The 17,129-nt window shown below is 48.2% G+C and overlaps 1 protein-coding gene across 7 annotated transcripts in view; it reads left to right on the top strand.

The window, feature by feature from the left end:
- Prkag2 (protein kinase AMP-activated non-catalytic subunit gamma 2) overlaps positions 1–17,129 on the top strand; it is a 267,184-nt gene that overhangs the window by 200,920 nt on the left and 49,135 nt on the right. For 6 of the 7 annotated variants that reach the window (XM_038318269.1, XM_038318270.1, XM_038318272.1 and 3 more), the window contains one exon: positions 10,416–10,485. In XM_038318269.1, the coding sequence (XP_038174197.1) occupies positions 10,416–10,485 (70 nt within the window). Of the gene's footprint in view, positions 1–10,303; positions 10,486–17,129 lie in introns of those variants that run through there. The other variant, XM_038318275.1, reaches the window with a different exon arrangement.

Below are 17,129 nucleotides of genomic sequence, written 5' to 3' on the forward strand. Positions count from 1 at the left end.
GTTCTGGAAGGTGTTGACAAGCAGGTCAGTTGTTGGGCAGAGCAGGAGGCAGTGGGAAGAGGGCTCTGGTGAGGATACATTTTTCTGCGCATTGCTTTAGAGCCACAGCTCTTCAAAGTGACATTTTGATGCATTCACAATTAAAAAGGTAATGGGTGACCAATACGTTGTCATTCTCAAAGTTGTCTCTAAGGCCTGCCATCTAGTAAGATGCGGGCATTTCGTTCCTGGTTAGTCACGCCTTTCATCCTAGCAGCCCAGAGGCAGAAATGCGTGGATCTCTGAGTTTGAGACCAGCCTGGTGTACAAGTTTAGACTTGTTTTTGAAAGACAAAAGACGAACCGTATTCTGGACTTTGACTAATGGGCTTCTCAGAATCTGATCTGAATGAAGTGTGACAAGCTGCTCCTGCTGGCCCTGTGGGGTGAGGGAGAGGCACGATTCAGGTCTTTTCTGCCAATTTCTAATGACGCCAGCATATGTTCAAAAAACAGGTATCTTATTATCAACCACTATGTTTCCTTCCTGTCCCATAGCAAATATGAAGGTAAGCGTTCAGAATAAATGGTCGTCTCTGTAATCTTAGCGTGTCTTCGCTTTGGGAAGTTAGAAGGCCCTACAGCCCAGAGAATCCAGATGCAGAGCCTTGTCAGGGTAACCCATTTTCTCCTCCTCCCGTGTTACCACATTTCCCTGGAGTGGACTTTCAGTTGACTCTCACTGTGGGTGTTGGTTGCCAGTCTCTCCCGAGACACTGCAAAGTAAATTCTCTTTGGAGGACATGTAAATTAAGGGTAGAGAGGAAATAACTTTGATAGCATTTGACTTTTGAAAAGTACCAAAGTGAACAAAACCTTTCCCTCAAGTTTATCAGTCCGAAGGCATCACAGAATTGAGTGTTTTCTTCACTTCTTCTGCAACCAATTGTTTACACACAAGGGGACATAAAGTCTCTGTGTGGGGGAAGGAACGAAGCTGGGCAGCTCCTCCCACCGCCTCCAATTGGAGGGGATCTATGGGCAAAAAGCGTTTGCTGTCATTATTTCTTATCAGTCAAGGGAAAGCAATTCTCATCATTTCTAAATAGGAAGAGGGTCCAAGGGAAGCTTGAGCAAATGGAACGAAATAACCTCTCAACCCATCCATGGCCCCACAATCCAACCTTACATGCTGAGTCTTCATTGGTTGACTAACAAGGAACAGCTCGCTCATATGTGTCAGACACGGGCCTTGCAGATGTGAGCCACCCTTCCTCTGCAATGAGCTTCCAGGCCCTAGAAGACGCGCGGAAGCAATAAGTCCCTACTCTAGGCCCTACAGGAGAGAGGTGTGTTGACCTACACACATACATACAATTAAAATATAATTTTTTAGATACAATAAAGAAAAAACTTTTAGGTTTTTATATATCTGGAATTTAAGAAACTATATGTAAATGTAATAATTTCATATAGAATTCTTTCTTTTTTGTTTTTTTTTAAAGATTTATTTATTTATTATATATACAACACTCCTTCCATGTATGCTTACATGCCAGAAGAGGGCATTATAGATGGCTGTGAGCCACCATGTGGTTGCTGGGAATTGAACTCAGGACCTCTGGAAGAGCAGTCAGTGCTCTTAACCTCTGAGCCATCTCTCCCGCCCCTGTTTTTTGTTTTTTTAAGAGAGGGTCTTTCAACCGGGTGGTGGTGGCACATGCCTTTAATCCTAGCACTTGGGAGGCAGAGGCAGGCAGATCTCCATGAGTTCAAGGCCAGCCTTGTCTACAAGAGCTAGTTCCAGGACAGGATCCAAAACTACAGAGAAACCCTGTCTCAGAAAGGGGCGGGGGGAGAGGAAGTCTTTCTATGTAGCCCTGGCTGTCCTGAAACTCTCTAATGTAGACCACGCTGGCTACAGAATCACAGAGCTCTGCCTTCCTCTGTAGAGTTATTTTTTATTTTTATTTTTATTATGGTTAATTAGGTGTTCGTGGGTGGGTCTGTGCATGTGGGTGCTGCAGAGGCCAGAGGTGTCAGATCCCCCTGGAGCTGGAGTTACAGGTGCTTTTATGCCACCAATGTGGGTGCTGGGAATCAAACTCGGATCCTCCAGAAGAGCAGTAAAATGCCCTTAACAGCTAGGCCATGCCCCTCCTCATATAGCATTCTTAAATATTTCATTGGAAATTAAAGCATTTAGTTATGGGTAAATTAAAAAAATGACAGAAAGAAGCAACTGACCAGACAAAGTATGAAGAAGAGATGTCTTAGTTCCTGTCCTATCTCTGTGAAGAGACACCATGGCCAAAGTAACTCTTTTAGAAGAAAGCATTTAATTGGGGCCTTCCTTGCAAGTTCAGAAACTAGTCCACAGTCAACAGGGCAGGAAGTAGACAGGCATGGTGCTGGAGCAATAGCTGACAGATAGCTTTACATCCTGATCTGCAGACAGCAGGCAGAGAGAGAGAGACTGGGACTGCTATGGGCTTTTGACACCTCCGAGTCCACCCCCAGTGACATAGCTCCTCCAATAAGTCACACTACTCCAACAGGCCATTCCTCTAACTTCCAAACAGTTCCACTAACCAAGGACAAACCATTCAAACATGAGCCTGTGGGGGGGATTCTCATTCAGACCACCACAGGAAGGCAGGAGGGAAAATGGGGGTCAGAAGAGGCTCCCTGGTAAAGGCAGTTCTTAAAGGAATAAGTGGGGCCATCCCAGTTATGGGGGAGGAGAATAACTCTATGTTGTCATTCCTCCCCTGCCTGAGCACATGGCCTACTCCAGGAACAAGCAGGACTGTCCACCTCGACATTGAATCCGATGCTATCATCTACCAGCAATTGAGTTACAAAACAAAAAACAAAAAGCCAAGCTTGGTGGCACACCTCTTTAATCCCAGCATTAGGGAGACAGAGGCAGGCGGATCTCTATGAGTTCAAGGCCAGCCTGGTCTACACATTAAGTCCAGGCCAGCCAGGGCTACGTATTGAGCCCCTGTCTCAAAACAAGAACCACACATCTCATACTGTTTTAAGTAAGATTGGGATTTTGTGTTAGGCAGCATTCACGGCTTCAGAAGCTGGGGCAGCCCAGGCTAGCCCCAGGCTGGCACACTGTGTGAGGCAGCTGTTTAAGACGGCGAGAGGGAGAGAGAAGCGAGTGCCGTCTGGACACCAGAGAGGATGCATGTCCTGGCAGCCAGAGTCGCTCAGAGACAACTGGAGATGATTAGTGACCTTGGTTCCGTGCACGAAATTATTGATGCGCTCCTTTTCCTGTATTTACGGTCGATTTGTTTCTTGCAGTAGCTATTTCAGATTTCTTTGTCTTTTAAGGCAGAGCAACCTCACAGAACCTTGGTGCATCAGGGGGTGCTTTTTCTGTAGTCGTTTTATGATTCTGCATCCAAGGTGAAGCTTTTCCTTCCGAGAGTCATTCAGAATACTCTATCTTGCAGTCCCCAGGCACAATTATGTAAGGTCGATCTTAATAATTGAGCACTTTTCACCAACCAGGACACCACATATGTAATGGCTCCATCTTTTGCAGGCATCCCTTTAGCAAGCCCAACTCCGAGCAGACTGTTCTACCCCACTGGAGCCCCGGAGCCTCAGATTGGCTGCAGAGGCCAAAGGCATACAGGTAGAAAGGTCCCCTGTGGTCACACAGAATAGAACCAGCAAGGGAAATCCCATGCCCAGCAAAGGAAAGAGCCATCAGTTCCCGGAATGCAGAGTTTGTCTAACCAACTGGCCTGACAGCCAGCAGTGGATGGTGTCAGGAGCACACATCCCTCTTCCTGGATCAGAACAGTACTGAGCCCTTCCCTCCCTCTTTCCTGCCCTGGCTTTCTCTGCCTGTCCGGAGCAGCTAAAATTAAGCCTGGCAACAAGTCTGCTGAAACTTTAAGAAAACATTGCCATAGAAGGGCAACTGAGGACCACCAACTTTAAATCATTGCTGTCCATGAATTGGCCTTCCTTGGACCCTGTAGAGACTCATGCGGGTGCCTAGGAACTTTGAAAGCCCTTGACTTCTTGGAAAGAACTGTGTGATGGAACAATATTTCATCTGTCTTTTCCCACTGAGAAAGATTGTCTGTCTGAGAAAGATGTTTTCTTGCCAAGTAAAAACCCAAGGCCATAAATTTGACTTTACCGACTTATTACACAGAAATTCTTACATTTCAGGCCACTGCTGTGCACCCACTGTCAGGGCCGTAACAGGAGCATGAGCTAACTTACTGCAGTTTCCAGTCTCTGTTAGTTGAGGACCACTTGGTAGGGAACACAGCCCCTGCCTCTCTCCTGTCTGTGTCTGTCTTCCAAGAAGCAGCTCATCAGGCTGACAGGTGACATTGACGGGGCTTCTAACCAGAAGAACAAGTAAGGGGGTCGGGGGCTGGAAAGATGGCTCAACATTTAAGAGGCCTTACTGCTCTTTCAGAGGACCCTGGTTCAGTTCCCAGCCACACACATGGTGGCTGACACCTTCCTTAAGTCTACTCAGGGAAATCCAGAGCCCTCTTCTGGCCCCTGCAGGCACCGGGTACATTCACAGTACACAAATAGATTTTAAGGCAAAGCACTTAAAATAAAAATAATCTTAAAAAAATGAAGAAGAACCAGTAAGGGATTTTTAAAAACTATACCAACACTACCACAAGAACAAGAAAGCAAAATCTGAAGTCTGAGAATGTTCAACACTTATATATTTATCACCAGACTTGTTCTTTTGCGCTAATGGTAGACTTAGGTACTGTTGCCGTAAGATACACTCTGGAGTTGCCCTATGTCTTTCATGGAGGCTGGAACCTCATATACTGCTGGCAAGTGCTACAGCCACAGTATAGCCCAATTTGGCAGTTCCTCAAAATGTTAAACACAAAATTGCCAATAGACTATGACCTAGCAACTCCATTTTGGGGTATTTAACCCCCCAAAATGAAATGCATGTCCACACAGACATACGGACATGAATGTTCCTAACAGCTAAGCGGTGGGAACCACCTAAGTTAAATGCTCACCAGCTGAGGAATGGACTAAATGTGATATAGATCCACACAGTGGAATACTATTCAATGATAAAAAGGGAAAAGAAAAACAGTTTCAGAAAGCAGTGACAAAAGACCCCATAATGTATGACCCCGTGTGTATGAAACACCTAGTGGAGAGGCCAATAGAGACAAAAGGAGATTAGCCCCAGGGTGGGAGGGAGCGCTCAGCTCTTTCTCTTTGGGATAGTGAAAAGGTTGCAGACTTGGTTACGTGACTCTGAATTTACTGGAAACCACTGCACTAAGTGGGCGAACTGTTTCTTCCAATAAATACACTTTTAATCCCAATGGTCTTTTCTTTCGAAAAATTGGCTTGGCTCGTGGGGAGGGAGGGCAGTGTGACATCTTAAGCCGGATGTGGACACTGACACAGGCAAGATTCAGAACAGGTCCATCACTGTCAAGGTCCCTCAATTTGACCTTTTATAAAAGCCACAGTCACCTCTGTGCACCCCTGCCCTCTGACCCCTAGTATCCACTAATTTGTACTCAGTGTCTATAATTTTGTCATCGCAGAGCATAAAATGAATACAATATATTATCCTTAGAAATGGCTTTTATTTGACTCAGTGTAATTCCCAGGAGACTTGTCCAAGGTCTACTTGAGACAAGGTCTCACTGTGTAGTTCTGGCAGGCATGTAACTCATTATGTAGACTGGGCTGGGCTAGAATTCAGAGATCCACTATCCCTGCCTCCTGGATACTGAGATCAAAGGTGTGCACCTCTATACCCAGTTTGTCCAACATATAATTGATTGACCTTTTGTTTTGTTTGTTTGTTTGTTTCGAGACAGGGTGTCTCTGTGTAGCAGTCCTGGCCGTCCTGGAACTCACGATGTAGACCAGGCCAGCCTATAATCACAGAGATCCACTTACCTCTGCCTCCCAAGTACTGGGATTAAAGATGTGTGCCACCACCGCCCCGCTGGTTGACCTTTTGAAGGGCATCACAGTGTTCCATGGTATAGATGGTTTGCTGTGTTTTCACCAGTCATCCATGAAATGGCACCTGTAACGGCCAGTTGAGGCTTTTACAAGGGCAGCTGCTGTGGATACCCAGGTCCAGCTCTTCTGTGTACACGGACACCTTTTGTAGCCCTGGGATAATGTGAGGACTCAAGCTGTGCATGGCTCCTTAGGAAACTGCCAGGGTGTTTTCAGAAGACTCTTTTCATTCTTGATTCCTTTTCAGATTTATTTTTAATCATGTGCATGTGCGTATAGGTCTGTGTACATGAGCATTTAGGTCTGTGCACATGAGCGTATAGGTCTTTGCACATGAGCGTATAGGTCTGTGCCCATGAGCATTTAGGTCTGTGCACATGAGCGTTTAGGTCTGTGCACATGAGCATATAGGTCTGTGCCCATGAGCGTTTAGGTCTGTGCACATGAGCATATAGGTCTGTGCCCATAAGCGTTTAGGTCTGTGCACATGAGCGTTTAGGTCTGTGCACATGAGTGTATAGGTCTGTGCACATGAGTGTATAGGTCTGTGCACATGAGTGTATAGGTCTGTGCACATGAGCGTTTAGGTTTGTGCACATGAGTGTATAGGTCTGTGCACATATAGGTGTGTGCATGAGTGCAGGTGTCCTCAGAGGCCAGGGGTGCCAGATCCCCTGCAGCTGGAGTTATAGGCAGTTGCGAGCTGCTGATGTGAGTGCAGGGAACTGAACTCAGGCCTTCTGGAAAAGAGCAGAAGGAGCTCTCAACTGCCAAGCCATCTCCCCAGCCCCTCCCTGTTTGTATCCACCCCAGCAATGGAGAAGGGGTTCTGTTGGGTTCCTTCCTCGCCAACATTTGACACTGGTACAGTTTTGACCTCAACCATCCTAATGAGTTTGTATTGACATCTGCACCTGACTTCTATCACCCTGAAGGCAGATGCTGAGCCTGCTCAGCACTGTGTCCCACTTGCTTCCTGGTGAACTGTCTCTTCACTCATGTTGTCTGTGTCCTAACTAGATTCTCTCTGAGTTTTCAGCATTCTTATTATATTCAAGACACCAGTCACTTGTTGACTATGTGGTTTGTAAATATTTTCTCCCATTTTGTAGATTTATTAATTTTTCCCTTTTACGGAGAATGTTTTTGATGTGAGTCTCTGCCTAATCCTTGGGCCCAAAGATTGTCTCAATTTTTTTTTCTCTAAAAGGTTCACATTTTATTTTATCCCTGACCCAAATTGAGCCAATTTTTGGAGAATTTGTGAGATTTACAGTGGGATAGTTTGGGTTGTTTTCTTTTGCTTGTTCTGACGTTTGATGACCAGTGCTCCACTGGTTAGGAGTGTGGCCACCCTTCTGCATTTCCCAAAGCTTGGCTTAACACTGGCTTGGGGGCATGTCTGTCTGCTGTGGCTTACTCTGTTTCTCTGCTAACACCACACAGTCCTGATTACTACAGCTATACTGGGAGCTTTTCTAAAAGATGTGTTCTGTTGTGTTTTGTTTTGTTTCATTCCATTTTGTTTTGTTTTGTTGTTTTTTTGAGACGGTCTTTTTTTGGTTTTTCAACACAGGGTTTCTCTGCATAGACCAGGCTGGCCTTGAACTCACAGAGATTCGCCTTTTTCTGCCTCCCAAGTGTTGGGATTAAAGACACGTGCCACCACACTGGGCCTTTTTTTAATTTTTAAAAAATTTATATGCATTATGTGTCTCTTTATGGTTTTTAGCAACATCAGTGCATTGCCCTGGAGGCCACTGGAGCTGGAGTTGCAGACAGATTAAGCCACCTGATAAGGGTGCTAGGGACTTAACTGTAAGTCTCTCTGCTGGAGAACAATGGACCCTCAACCACCTGAACCATCTCTCCAGCCCCCACTGCAAGCTTTCCTTTTGGGAAAACCACTTCATTCTAGGTTTTCAGGTATTCCAAAGCTTGTACCTTTCCACAAGATAATCAGCTTATCTGTGTCTACGAAACAGAGTACCTGGGATTTTGACAGGACTTGAAAGAAACCCAAAGATAGATGATCTTGGAAGATAACTGACTTTTTATGTTGGGTCTTCCATCCCTAGAATGTGGGGTGCCCCCGCATTGATTACCTCTGTGTAGCTTTTTTTTTTTTACTCTTGGGGGCCTGCCACCCAGCTCCCAAATAAATACATGGAAACATACTATTACTTATGAATGCCCGGCCTTAGCTTGACTTATTTCTAGCCAGCTTTTCTAACTTTAATTATTTTTTTAAAAGATTTATTTATTTATTATGTATACAACATTCTGCCTCCATGTATGCCCACACGCCAGAAGAGGGCGCCAGATCTCAGTACAGATGGTTGTGAGCCACCATGTGGTTGCTGGGAATTGAACTCAGGACCTCCGGAAGAACAGCCAGTGCTCTTAACCTCTGAGCCATCTCTCCAGCCCCTCTAACTTTAATTATTATTATTCCATTTCTCTTCAACTACATTTTGCCTCTGGGCTTTTTACCTTTCTTTACTCTATATGTCTTTCTTTCCTTCTTACTCCGAGGCTGACTGTGTGACTGGGTGGCTGACCCCTGCATCCTTCTCTCCTTCTTTTCTGGCTCCTCCTTCTTCTCTCTTCTTCAGAGCCTAGATTTCTCCTATTTATTCTCTCTGGTTGGCAACCCTACCTATCCTTCTCAGCCTCACTATTGGTCATTCAGCTCTTTATTAGACCAATCAGGTGTTTTAGACAGGCAAAGTAACACAGCTCCACAGTTAAACAAATGCAACATAAAAGAATGCAACAAATGTTCCACAGCATAAACAAATGTAGCACATCTTAAATTAATATCCCACCACACCTCTCTTCACCGAAAACCCCTCATTAATAACAACCTCACCCACACTGTGCAGTTTTTTAGAATATAAAATCTGTATATGGTTTCCTAGGTTTATTTTACATACTAACTTTCTTTGCAGAGATTGTAAACAGAATTTGATATCAGCTTCCGCGCATTTATTTTTATTATATCAGATGCACTGTGTTGATCCTATGACCTCACTGATCTTCCCGTTTGGTTTGTTTGTGGTCTTTGGGATTTTGTACATGGATAGCCTGCCATTTGAATCGTTTCATTTCTTTCTTCCCAAGTAGCATGTCTTCTTTACTATTTTTAATTTATTCTTTGAGAACTTCATACATGCATGCATGCAATATATTTTTAAAATATGTATTTTTAAATTTTGCCTGCATGCATGTGTGTGCACCACCTCCATGCAGTGCCTACAGACGCCAGAAAGAGTGCCAGATCTCCAGGAACTGGAGTTAAAGACTGTGGGTGCGGTCCTGTGGGTGCTGGGAACAGCTCTGCGAAAGCAGCCAGTGCCCCTAACCACTGAACCACCTTTCCAGCCCCAACATAGAATGTATTTTGATCATGTTCCATCCCCTTCCCCTCCCACCTCACATTCTCCTCTCCACCCCAGGCCCCTTTCCAATCTGCCTGTCATCCCTTGGACGTGGTTGAGCGAGAGCTGTGAAACCGCTTGCTCCTGAACATAGAAGTTAAAGTGTTCAGGTTTTCACTTAAAAAACAAAGTGCATAATTTTAATCACAAAACATCTTATCAAACTTTTTTTTTGAGAGGGGGGACATTTAGGTTTAGTTATTCACCCATCTAAAAGTGACTAAAGAGGTCTCTACTTCCTGCTTCTGTGCTGTAAGAATGACAAGTTCCCGCCGAGGTCGGTGACCCGGCAGGTGCTGGCCGTCGGCAGCCTCGGTCCCCTACCCTGTACGCCCGGATAGCAGGCGGCTGCCAGCCTAGCCGCCTGCCAACTCGAGCTGGCGATAGGGAAGTCTCAGATACCCAAGTCCAGGGCGACGGGCGTGCCCGGGGCCTGATTTAAATTGTGTGAACTTCTGGCAGCAAGCTGCGGCTGTGAGGAAAGAGCGAGCTGCGAGCGGAGGAAGCCAGTTCAGAGATCCGCCGCGCGGGGGGTGGGGCGGAGGGACTGGAGAGCGCGCGAAAGCGCCGGCGAAGCGCGGCCCCGCGGGCGGCCTCTCCTTTTATGGGAGCGGTTCGCCGCCCGCGCGGGACCCCGAGAGGGAAGCGCGCCCCCGCCGAGGGTGCGGCGGGTGCCCATGGACCCACACCTGCGCGAGGGCGCGCGTGCCCGCTGGCGCGCGCGGCGGACGAAGAACTGGGACCGCCGCTCCCCCTTCCCACGCTTGCTCGCGGGCCGTACCAAAGGCGCGGGGGGAGCGGAGCGTGCCATCGCGGCCCACCTGCGGCTGCCGGGCCTGGGCGGGGACGCGCTCCGCCCTGGCCTGCCGCGCGCTACTGCCGCCGCGCGCGTTCGCCGCCGCTGCAGGCCCCTCCTCCCGGGGCGAGAGAAGCCGGATCGCCGCGGCCCATGCTGATCCGTGTCCTCCTCCTCCCCCTCAGGCGGCGCTGGCGGCGGCCCCGGGACCCGCGGAAGCCGGCATGCTGGAGAAGCTGGAGTTCCAGGAGGAAGGTGAGTGCGCGACCCGCACCCTGCGCTGCCGGCGGCCGGCACGGGGACTGCAGCCCGGTCCGGGGGGAAGCACCGGGCTCTCGGGATGCAGCCCGATTCCTGGGGACGCAGCCCGGCTCTGGGGAAAGCACCCAGCCCCAGGGAAGCAGCCCGGTTCCCAGGGACACTGTCTGACTGCGGGGATGCAGCCCTATTCTCCGGGTTGCAGCCGGGTTCCCGGGGACACAGCCTCGCTCCGAGGATGCAGTCCAGCACCGGGGAATGCAGCTCCGCTCCAGGGGACGCAGCGCCGCTCCCGCGAACGCAGCCGGGTTCCGGGGGACGCAGCCCCGCTCCCGGGAGCGGCCGCCCGCGCGCTCCGAGGGACGGCCCTTTTGTCCTCGGCACCCGAACTCGAGCGAGAGCCAGGTGTCATGCAGCCCTAATTGTGCATGTCACCGCGCGCTCCGAGGACATCCAGGAATCACACGGACAGCCCATGCCTTCATATAACAAACCGGTTCCCTTCTCTGTATTTGTGGAAATACCTCCAGTAGGGTGTGTCTTCCCCCCCAGCCCCCAATGGGTAAAGTTAAATCGGCAAAACCGAAGTGGCTGATTGAACTGGTTTGAGTCCGGGCGACCCCCTCACACTTGGTCATCCTGTCTCCTCTCCTGTCGCCTGGTTTTTCCTCTTCCTGCCCTATTTTCCAATTGTATCTTCTTACAGGTAAATAGCCTGGATCTTATTTTCAGGCTGCTAACATTTAAACGGGGAAGTCGAAAATGAACTTTATATAAGATGCATGACCATTTGGAGACTATAAAAGGCCTTATGCAGTTTCGCATAGTTCCATGATTTATTTAGCGGCTGCTCTTTTTTTTTTTTTTTTCCAAGAGTACTGACAGAATGAAGGGCCTGGAACAAAGAATGTGCCGTGTGGATGCTGTCCCTTGTGCCAACTTTACTTTAATACCCCTGTTCATTTATGTTCAGGCAATTACTTAAATAAGCATGCACAGCCAGCTGGGGAGTGCTACCCTGATAGCGTTAGGCCGGTGCTGTTGTAGCTTCGTGGAAGCACTTCACAGATGTGCTGGCCTAAAGATAACGTGTTTATAACGTTATAATGTCTTCGTTAACAACAAATGGTGCAATTCAGACTCTTTATGGGCTTCGTTTGTGTTTTGTCCTCTCAAAAGGTAAGCCTGTGTCTTCGTTAGGGTGCACCTCCTCATCCCTTGGTGTTAGTGTATTGCACAGCAGGTAGTGACCACTAGCTGCAGGGTTTATGGTGTGAGCTATCCAATGTTTTGCAGATTAAAGTGAGACCTCCCAGAGTGGCGCCTCATTCATATCTCGCCATCTCTCACTTGGTCCCCAGACAAGTGGTGTGGGTTCTCTGTGCCTTAGTTTCCTCCTGTATGGAATGGAGCTGATGTCCTAATGCTTCCTTGAGGGTTAAATGAGACCATATGCACTGTCGTATTCAGACACTGCAAACCCAAAGTCAGTGCGTTGTAAAAGTTACTTTTACTAAGTGTCATTAGCCATGTGGGAAATCAGACTTTTAAAGGCTTTTACTATTGAATCACATGGGGATTCTGCGTAGCACAGGTTTCATGACTCTTCTTTTTTTCATCTAATTTCATTTTGTGTGCATTGATGTGAGGTTGTGTGATTCCCCTGGAACTGGAGTTACAGACAGTTGTGAGCTGCCATGTAGGTACTGGGAGTTGAACCCCGGTCCCTCTGGAAGAGCGACCAGTGCTCTTAACCACTGAGCCATCTCTCCAGCCCCTCACAGCTCTTCTTTTTCCTTGAGATTTACATCATTGCACACTTCTCAGAGTTAGCACTGCACTCTTCCGCCTCTGGATCGCCTCTGCCTGTGTCATGAATGTGCAGTATTAAAACTAAGCACTTGAAAATAATACAGGAGTGAGTGCCCCCTTTCCACCCGTCTATTTTTATCTGCCTTGCCATCATTACTTTTAAGCACCCTGGATCCCACGAATAACCCTGTCAAATGTTTCTAGATTCTTAAGAAGGCAGCATGTTAAACAATTACTTGGAAGCTGTCAAGCGGAGCTAGAAGAGAGAATGGTGTTGGCAGAATAGTCCAGAACACTGCTTTGTTTCCCTGGAACTTTAAATGGTTGGTTGACCTGGAATTCAGGAGAGCTGCTTGTTTGAAGGGAGAGGGAAGTTGCAACAGTGAGACATCACACCTGCAAGTCACCGGGAATATGTGTCCCGATGCTAGCTGTCCACAGAGCAGGTCCGGATTGACAGTGTCCTGTGGTCATCTCTCAACTGCCTTGTTACCCAGTTGATATCTTCAGTTACACATTGGCATGGTGTAGAGGCGATAACATTTGTTTTACATGGAAGTACATGATAACAGGTAGTGTTGTACCCAAGCTGTTTCTCTACTTCCTAAGAAATCTCACCTCTGTTCCAGTTCTCAGAAGGCATCCAAGGGCATTAAAGAAGCTCGGAGGAAAGGAGAGGTGGAAGTGAGGCCTGCACGGCATGGTTGGGGCTGTTGATCACCGGAAGTATGGTGGTACCACTGCAACGCCAGTTAGGGAGATGCTTCTGCTCAATGCTCTTGTGTCTGCATCAGTGTAGACTTGGGTCTTCTCAGTGCCTTCCTGTGCAGAAGAATCTCCTGGCTCCCCCAATTCTGCAGGTCCAGGATGGGGCCTGCATGCTTTCTGCCGCTCAGGGCCTCCTCTCTGCTGCGTCATAAAGAGTGAGGCCTTCAGGTCAATGGGTCATCAGATGCAGCAAAGGGCCTGGCCTTGTGGGCTATATGGTCTCAGGTTTTGTCATAGCTGCCCAGCTTGCCCTTGATGCAAGAAAGCAGCCCGAGGCCAAACACAGTAGGTAGAGCTGGGTTCCAAGAAAACTGATTTATGAAATGGGCCAGATTTGGCTCCTAGACACTGCACGCCAAGCCCTGCTCCACATGCCCCTCTGCATGGCTGTCACCCTTCCTGCCTCCCACCAAGCCTACTGTGGCTTCCAGGTGCACCCCAAATCTTTCCTCTGAGGCTGTCCCTCTATGTTCTTTTTCCCTATCTCCCCATTCTCTGCCTCTCCTGGTGTCTACAGCTAAGATCCCAGTGGCCACCTTAAATGTCTATACTGACTTTATGATGTTGGGAGGATTCAGTGGTCTGATGAGTGCAAAGCCATGAGAACGGAGCCTCTCCGGAGCCATCGCTTGACGTGCTTGCTTTTTTAATTTTTTTAAACGCTGGGACCAGTCACTTCTTCTCAGCATTTGTGTTTATCTGTCTTAACTGCCTTGGGTTTATTTCTCGGCTGGGGGCTTGGCTGCTTTAGAAATCATCTCCCTGTAGTTGCAGTGCTGGTCATTCAGCCTGCTGGAACCTGGCACTGGTCTCCAGCTGGACACCTTTTCGGCTTTGGCTCCATCCTTGGCTTCCGTCCTGTCATCCGCTACAGTCTGGGGAATTGCAGAGGCTCGGGTTTAAGGTGACTAGCTGCTGTGGTCTTCCCATCTCCTTATTCTTCGTGATCTGTCCCATCTGTACCCTGGGTTCCATCCTGCCCTCGTTCTTCACCAAGCAGTTTTCAGACCTCACTCACACACAATCTTGTTTTGCGAAGCCGGCTGAGTCTAGAGTGATCAAAAATAAGAAAGGGGCTGAGGAGGTAGCTCCGACAGTAGCGGATTTGCTGCTCGACTGCGGTGTCCTAGTTTCCTCCGTCGCCGTGACAGACACCACGACCTACAGCAACTTGGAGAAGAAAGGGTTTATTTCATCTTACAGCTTGTAGATCACCATGAAGGAAAGTAGGGGCAGGAACCTGGAGGCAGGAACTGAAGCGGGCAGAGGCCATGGAATAATATTACTGGCTTACTTTCCATGGCTCAGTCAGACCACTTACCCAGGGCCGGTACCACCCACAGTAAACTAGCCCTCCCCAATCAACTATTATTGTGAAAATGCCCCACAAACTTGCCCACGGGCCAGTATGATAGAAATGTTCTCAACCGAGGGTCCCTCTTCCCAGGTAACTCTGGGGTCAAGTTGAAAAAAAAAAACTAAACAGCAAACATGAGGATCTAAACTCAATCCTCAGTACCCACATATAAGAGCCTGTGAAGGCAGGCAGATCCCTGAAGCTTGCTGGCCAGCCAGACTAGCTCCACAGCACCTCTGGCCAGCACCTCTGGCCTTCACCCATGCACCCAAACACTTAGATGCGTGGACACGTGAATACTTTCACACAGGAAAGAACAGGAGCTACTCCGTCTGGGAGGGTGAGCATCTTTTTCCAGTCAAGCTTCTCAGAGTTGAGGCCCCATCACATGAGGGAATGGCTGCCTTTCCTTGGATAATCCACAGAGCCTCCTGAGGTTTTTGTTGTAGTGTTGTTATCGTTATGGACTCTCTCTGTCAAACATGGGCCTGGCACTTAGAGACCACTTGCTTGCTTTCCATTCCTGTTTGGAAATCAGACTCCAGAGCATCCAATGACCAGTGTACAACACCACCACCAAAAAAAAAAAAAAAAAAAAAAAAAAAAAGTCTGCCCACTAATAACCCGGCGTTATCCCCTCTGGAGGTAGACAGCACACTGTGGACTTGCAGCAGTCTTCGGTGTCTCACAGGTTACCATGTGCGAACAGGTGCAGTTTCCATGTGGTATTAAATTCTTATGAGGATAGGAAATTAAGCCATACAGATGGCTCCGCTGCCTTTGTGGAGAGGGAGTAACCTATGAAACTCCCTTCTCACTTGCCTTTCAGAGCTGGAAGAGTGAGGTGTGGCAGAGTCAGTCTGCAGATTGTTGCCTGTGACGTGAAGGGTGCTGACCTCTGGTGGTAGACATGTCAAGTAACAGGTTCAGAAGGTCTGTGCGCTGAACTCTCGCCTTCTCTTGCTGTGTTTGTAGGCCAGGGATATATTGATTCTTGACCACAAGATTAAGTAAGGTCATACGAAATATCTGTATGTATAACTTCCTGCCTAGCTCTCCCTGTTTTTAACATGTTGCCACATGTTTTTAGTACATCTGAAGTCAGGTTCTAGCACATCTTGATGGTATCTTAGACTTAAGAAGTTGCCTAGTAAACTATGCTTTGGAGGAAGTTTGCACCTCCCGCAGAAGTTTCTGGGATGAAATTTTGGCCCCCGTGTAACATGGAAAGGTGGTGGCTCTTTAAGAGAGAGGCCCCGGTGAAGTACTGAAGCCTCTGGGCCACACTCTCAAAAGGGATTGATTGGTTCTTCCAAGGGCAGGCTATAAAGGAGCCAGCTAGCCCCGCCACTCTGTTACTTCTGGCCATGAGAGTCCGCTCCCTCTTGTATCAGCTGCCATGCGATGCCCTCCCCTGTTATGACACAGTCAGACTCGGCAGACAGGGACACCGTGTTCTTTAGCTTTTCCCACCAACAAAATCAAGAGCCAAATAAATATCTATACTTTCCCCAGAACGTGGAATTCTGTTCAAGTAGCACAAAGAGGCTAAGACAGACAGGCAGAAAAATGTTGTGTTGCCTGGAAAGGAAAGATCCGTGACTGGTTTAAACAAACAGGAAAGTGCATAGGAGTATTTGGGTATTGCAAAGTGGGACTAATCACCAGGCTTTGCAAGTGCCTAGAACCAACTAGAAAGTCACCAAGAACCAAGGCAGCACCTCTGGTCATTTTACTAGGGTCACGTGAGCTTCCTTCTAGAAGGCTGTGTCTTGCTACCCAACAGCCCTGGTGGGAAATGGCCTCCGGGTGCCGTCACTGTCCAGCTGGCACTCCACCAGCCCACTCACAAGAGTCCAGACCTGTGGTTTGGCCATTGTGACTTCCAGAATCACCTGCCACGTACAGAGAAGAACAGTGGCGTTTGTACAGCAGCATTGGCGTCGCTGGAACACTGGAAGCGCTTTTAACCTTCTTTTCTCCTCCATCTGTAATGGTTGCTGGTGTTGCTGTGGCATTCTGAGAACTATGCTAAGTCCTCAGAATGACTCAAAGGCAAATACCACTACCACCCCGTCTCCTAGAGAAGGAAACTGAGAAGGGAAGAGGGGAGGTGTCCCCGCTAAGATGGCATGCCCTGCACAGCGAAAGTCACACTCCAGACACATGGTACTCACCTCGAGTCGAGTCCTTGTTGGAGACCAGCGTGAGGTCATCGTCCCTTCAGAACGCTCTCTTACCCATGGTCACCTCCTGTTTATTCTTTGCATCAATTCTATCCTGTATCCAAATTTGCCATGGTTAGTAGAAGCTTCTCTTGCTCAGAATCTGGTGCACAGCAGTCAGCCCTCACCCTACTCCTGACCGGTAGTCCACAGAGTTGCCCTCTGCCCTCTTCTTGAAGCTCACCCTTAATTTCTGTGACACAGCTGGAGCGGCTGCTTGGTCCTTGGTGGGTTCATCACCATGGCTGGCTGTTGGTTCTCTCCCTGGACTTTTTTTTCTCTGCCTTTTGCAGCAAATGTAAGATGGTGTGACTCAGCTCCATGCAGTCACCCTTCCTTCCCGAATGGAAGATGCCAGATGTTCCTGTGGCTCCATCTGAGGCTCACTCCCTGGCTCTGCCCAGCATGCATGCTGCCCAGCGTTTGATTTCATTACCAAGAAACCTGAGTGTCTAAGGATGGCCAGTACACCTCTTCAG

Source organism: Arvicola amphibius, chromosome 2, assembly GCF_903992535.2.
Source record: "Arvicola amphibius chromosome 2, mArvAmp1.2, whole genome shotgun sequence".
Classification (NCBI taxonomy): Eukaryota; Metazoa; Chordata; class Mammalia; order Rodentia; family Cricetidae; genus Arvicola; species Arvicola amphibius.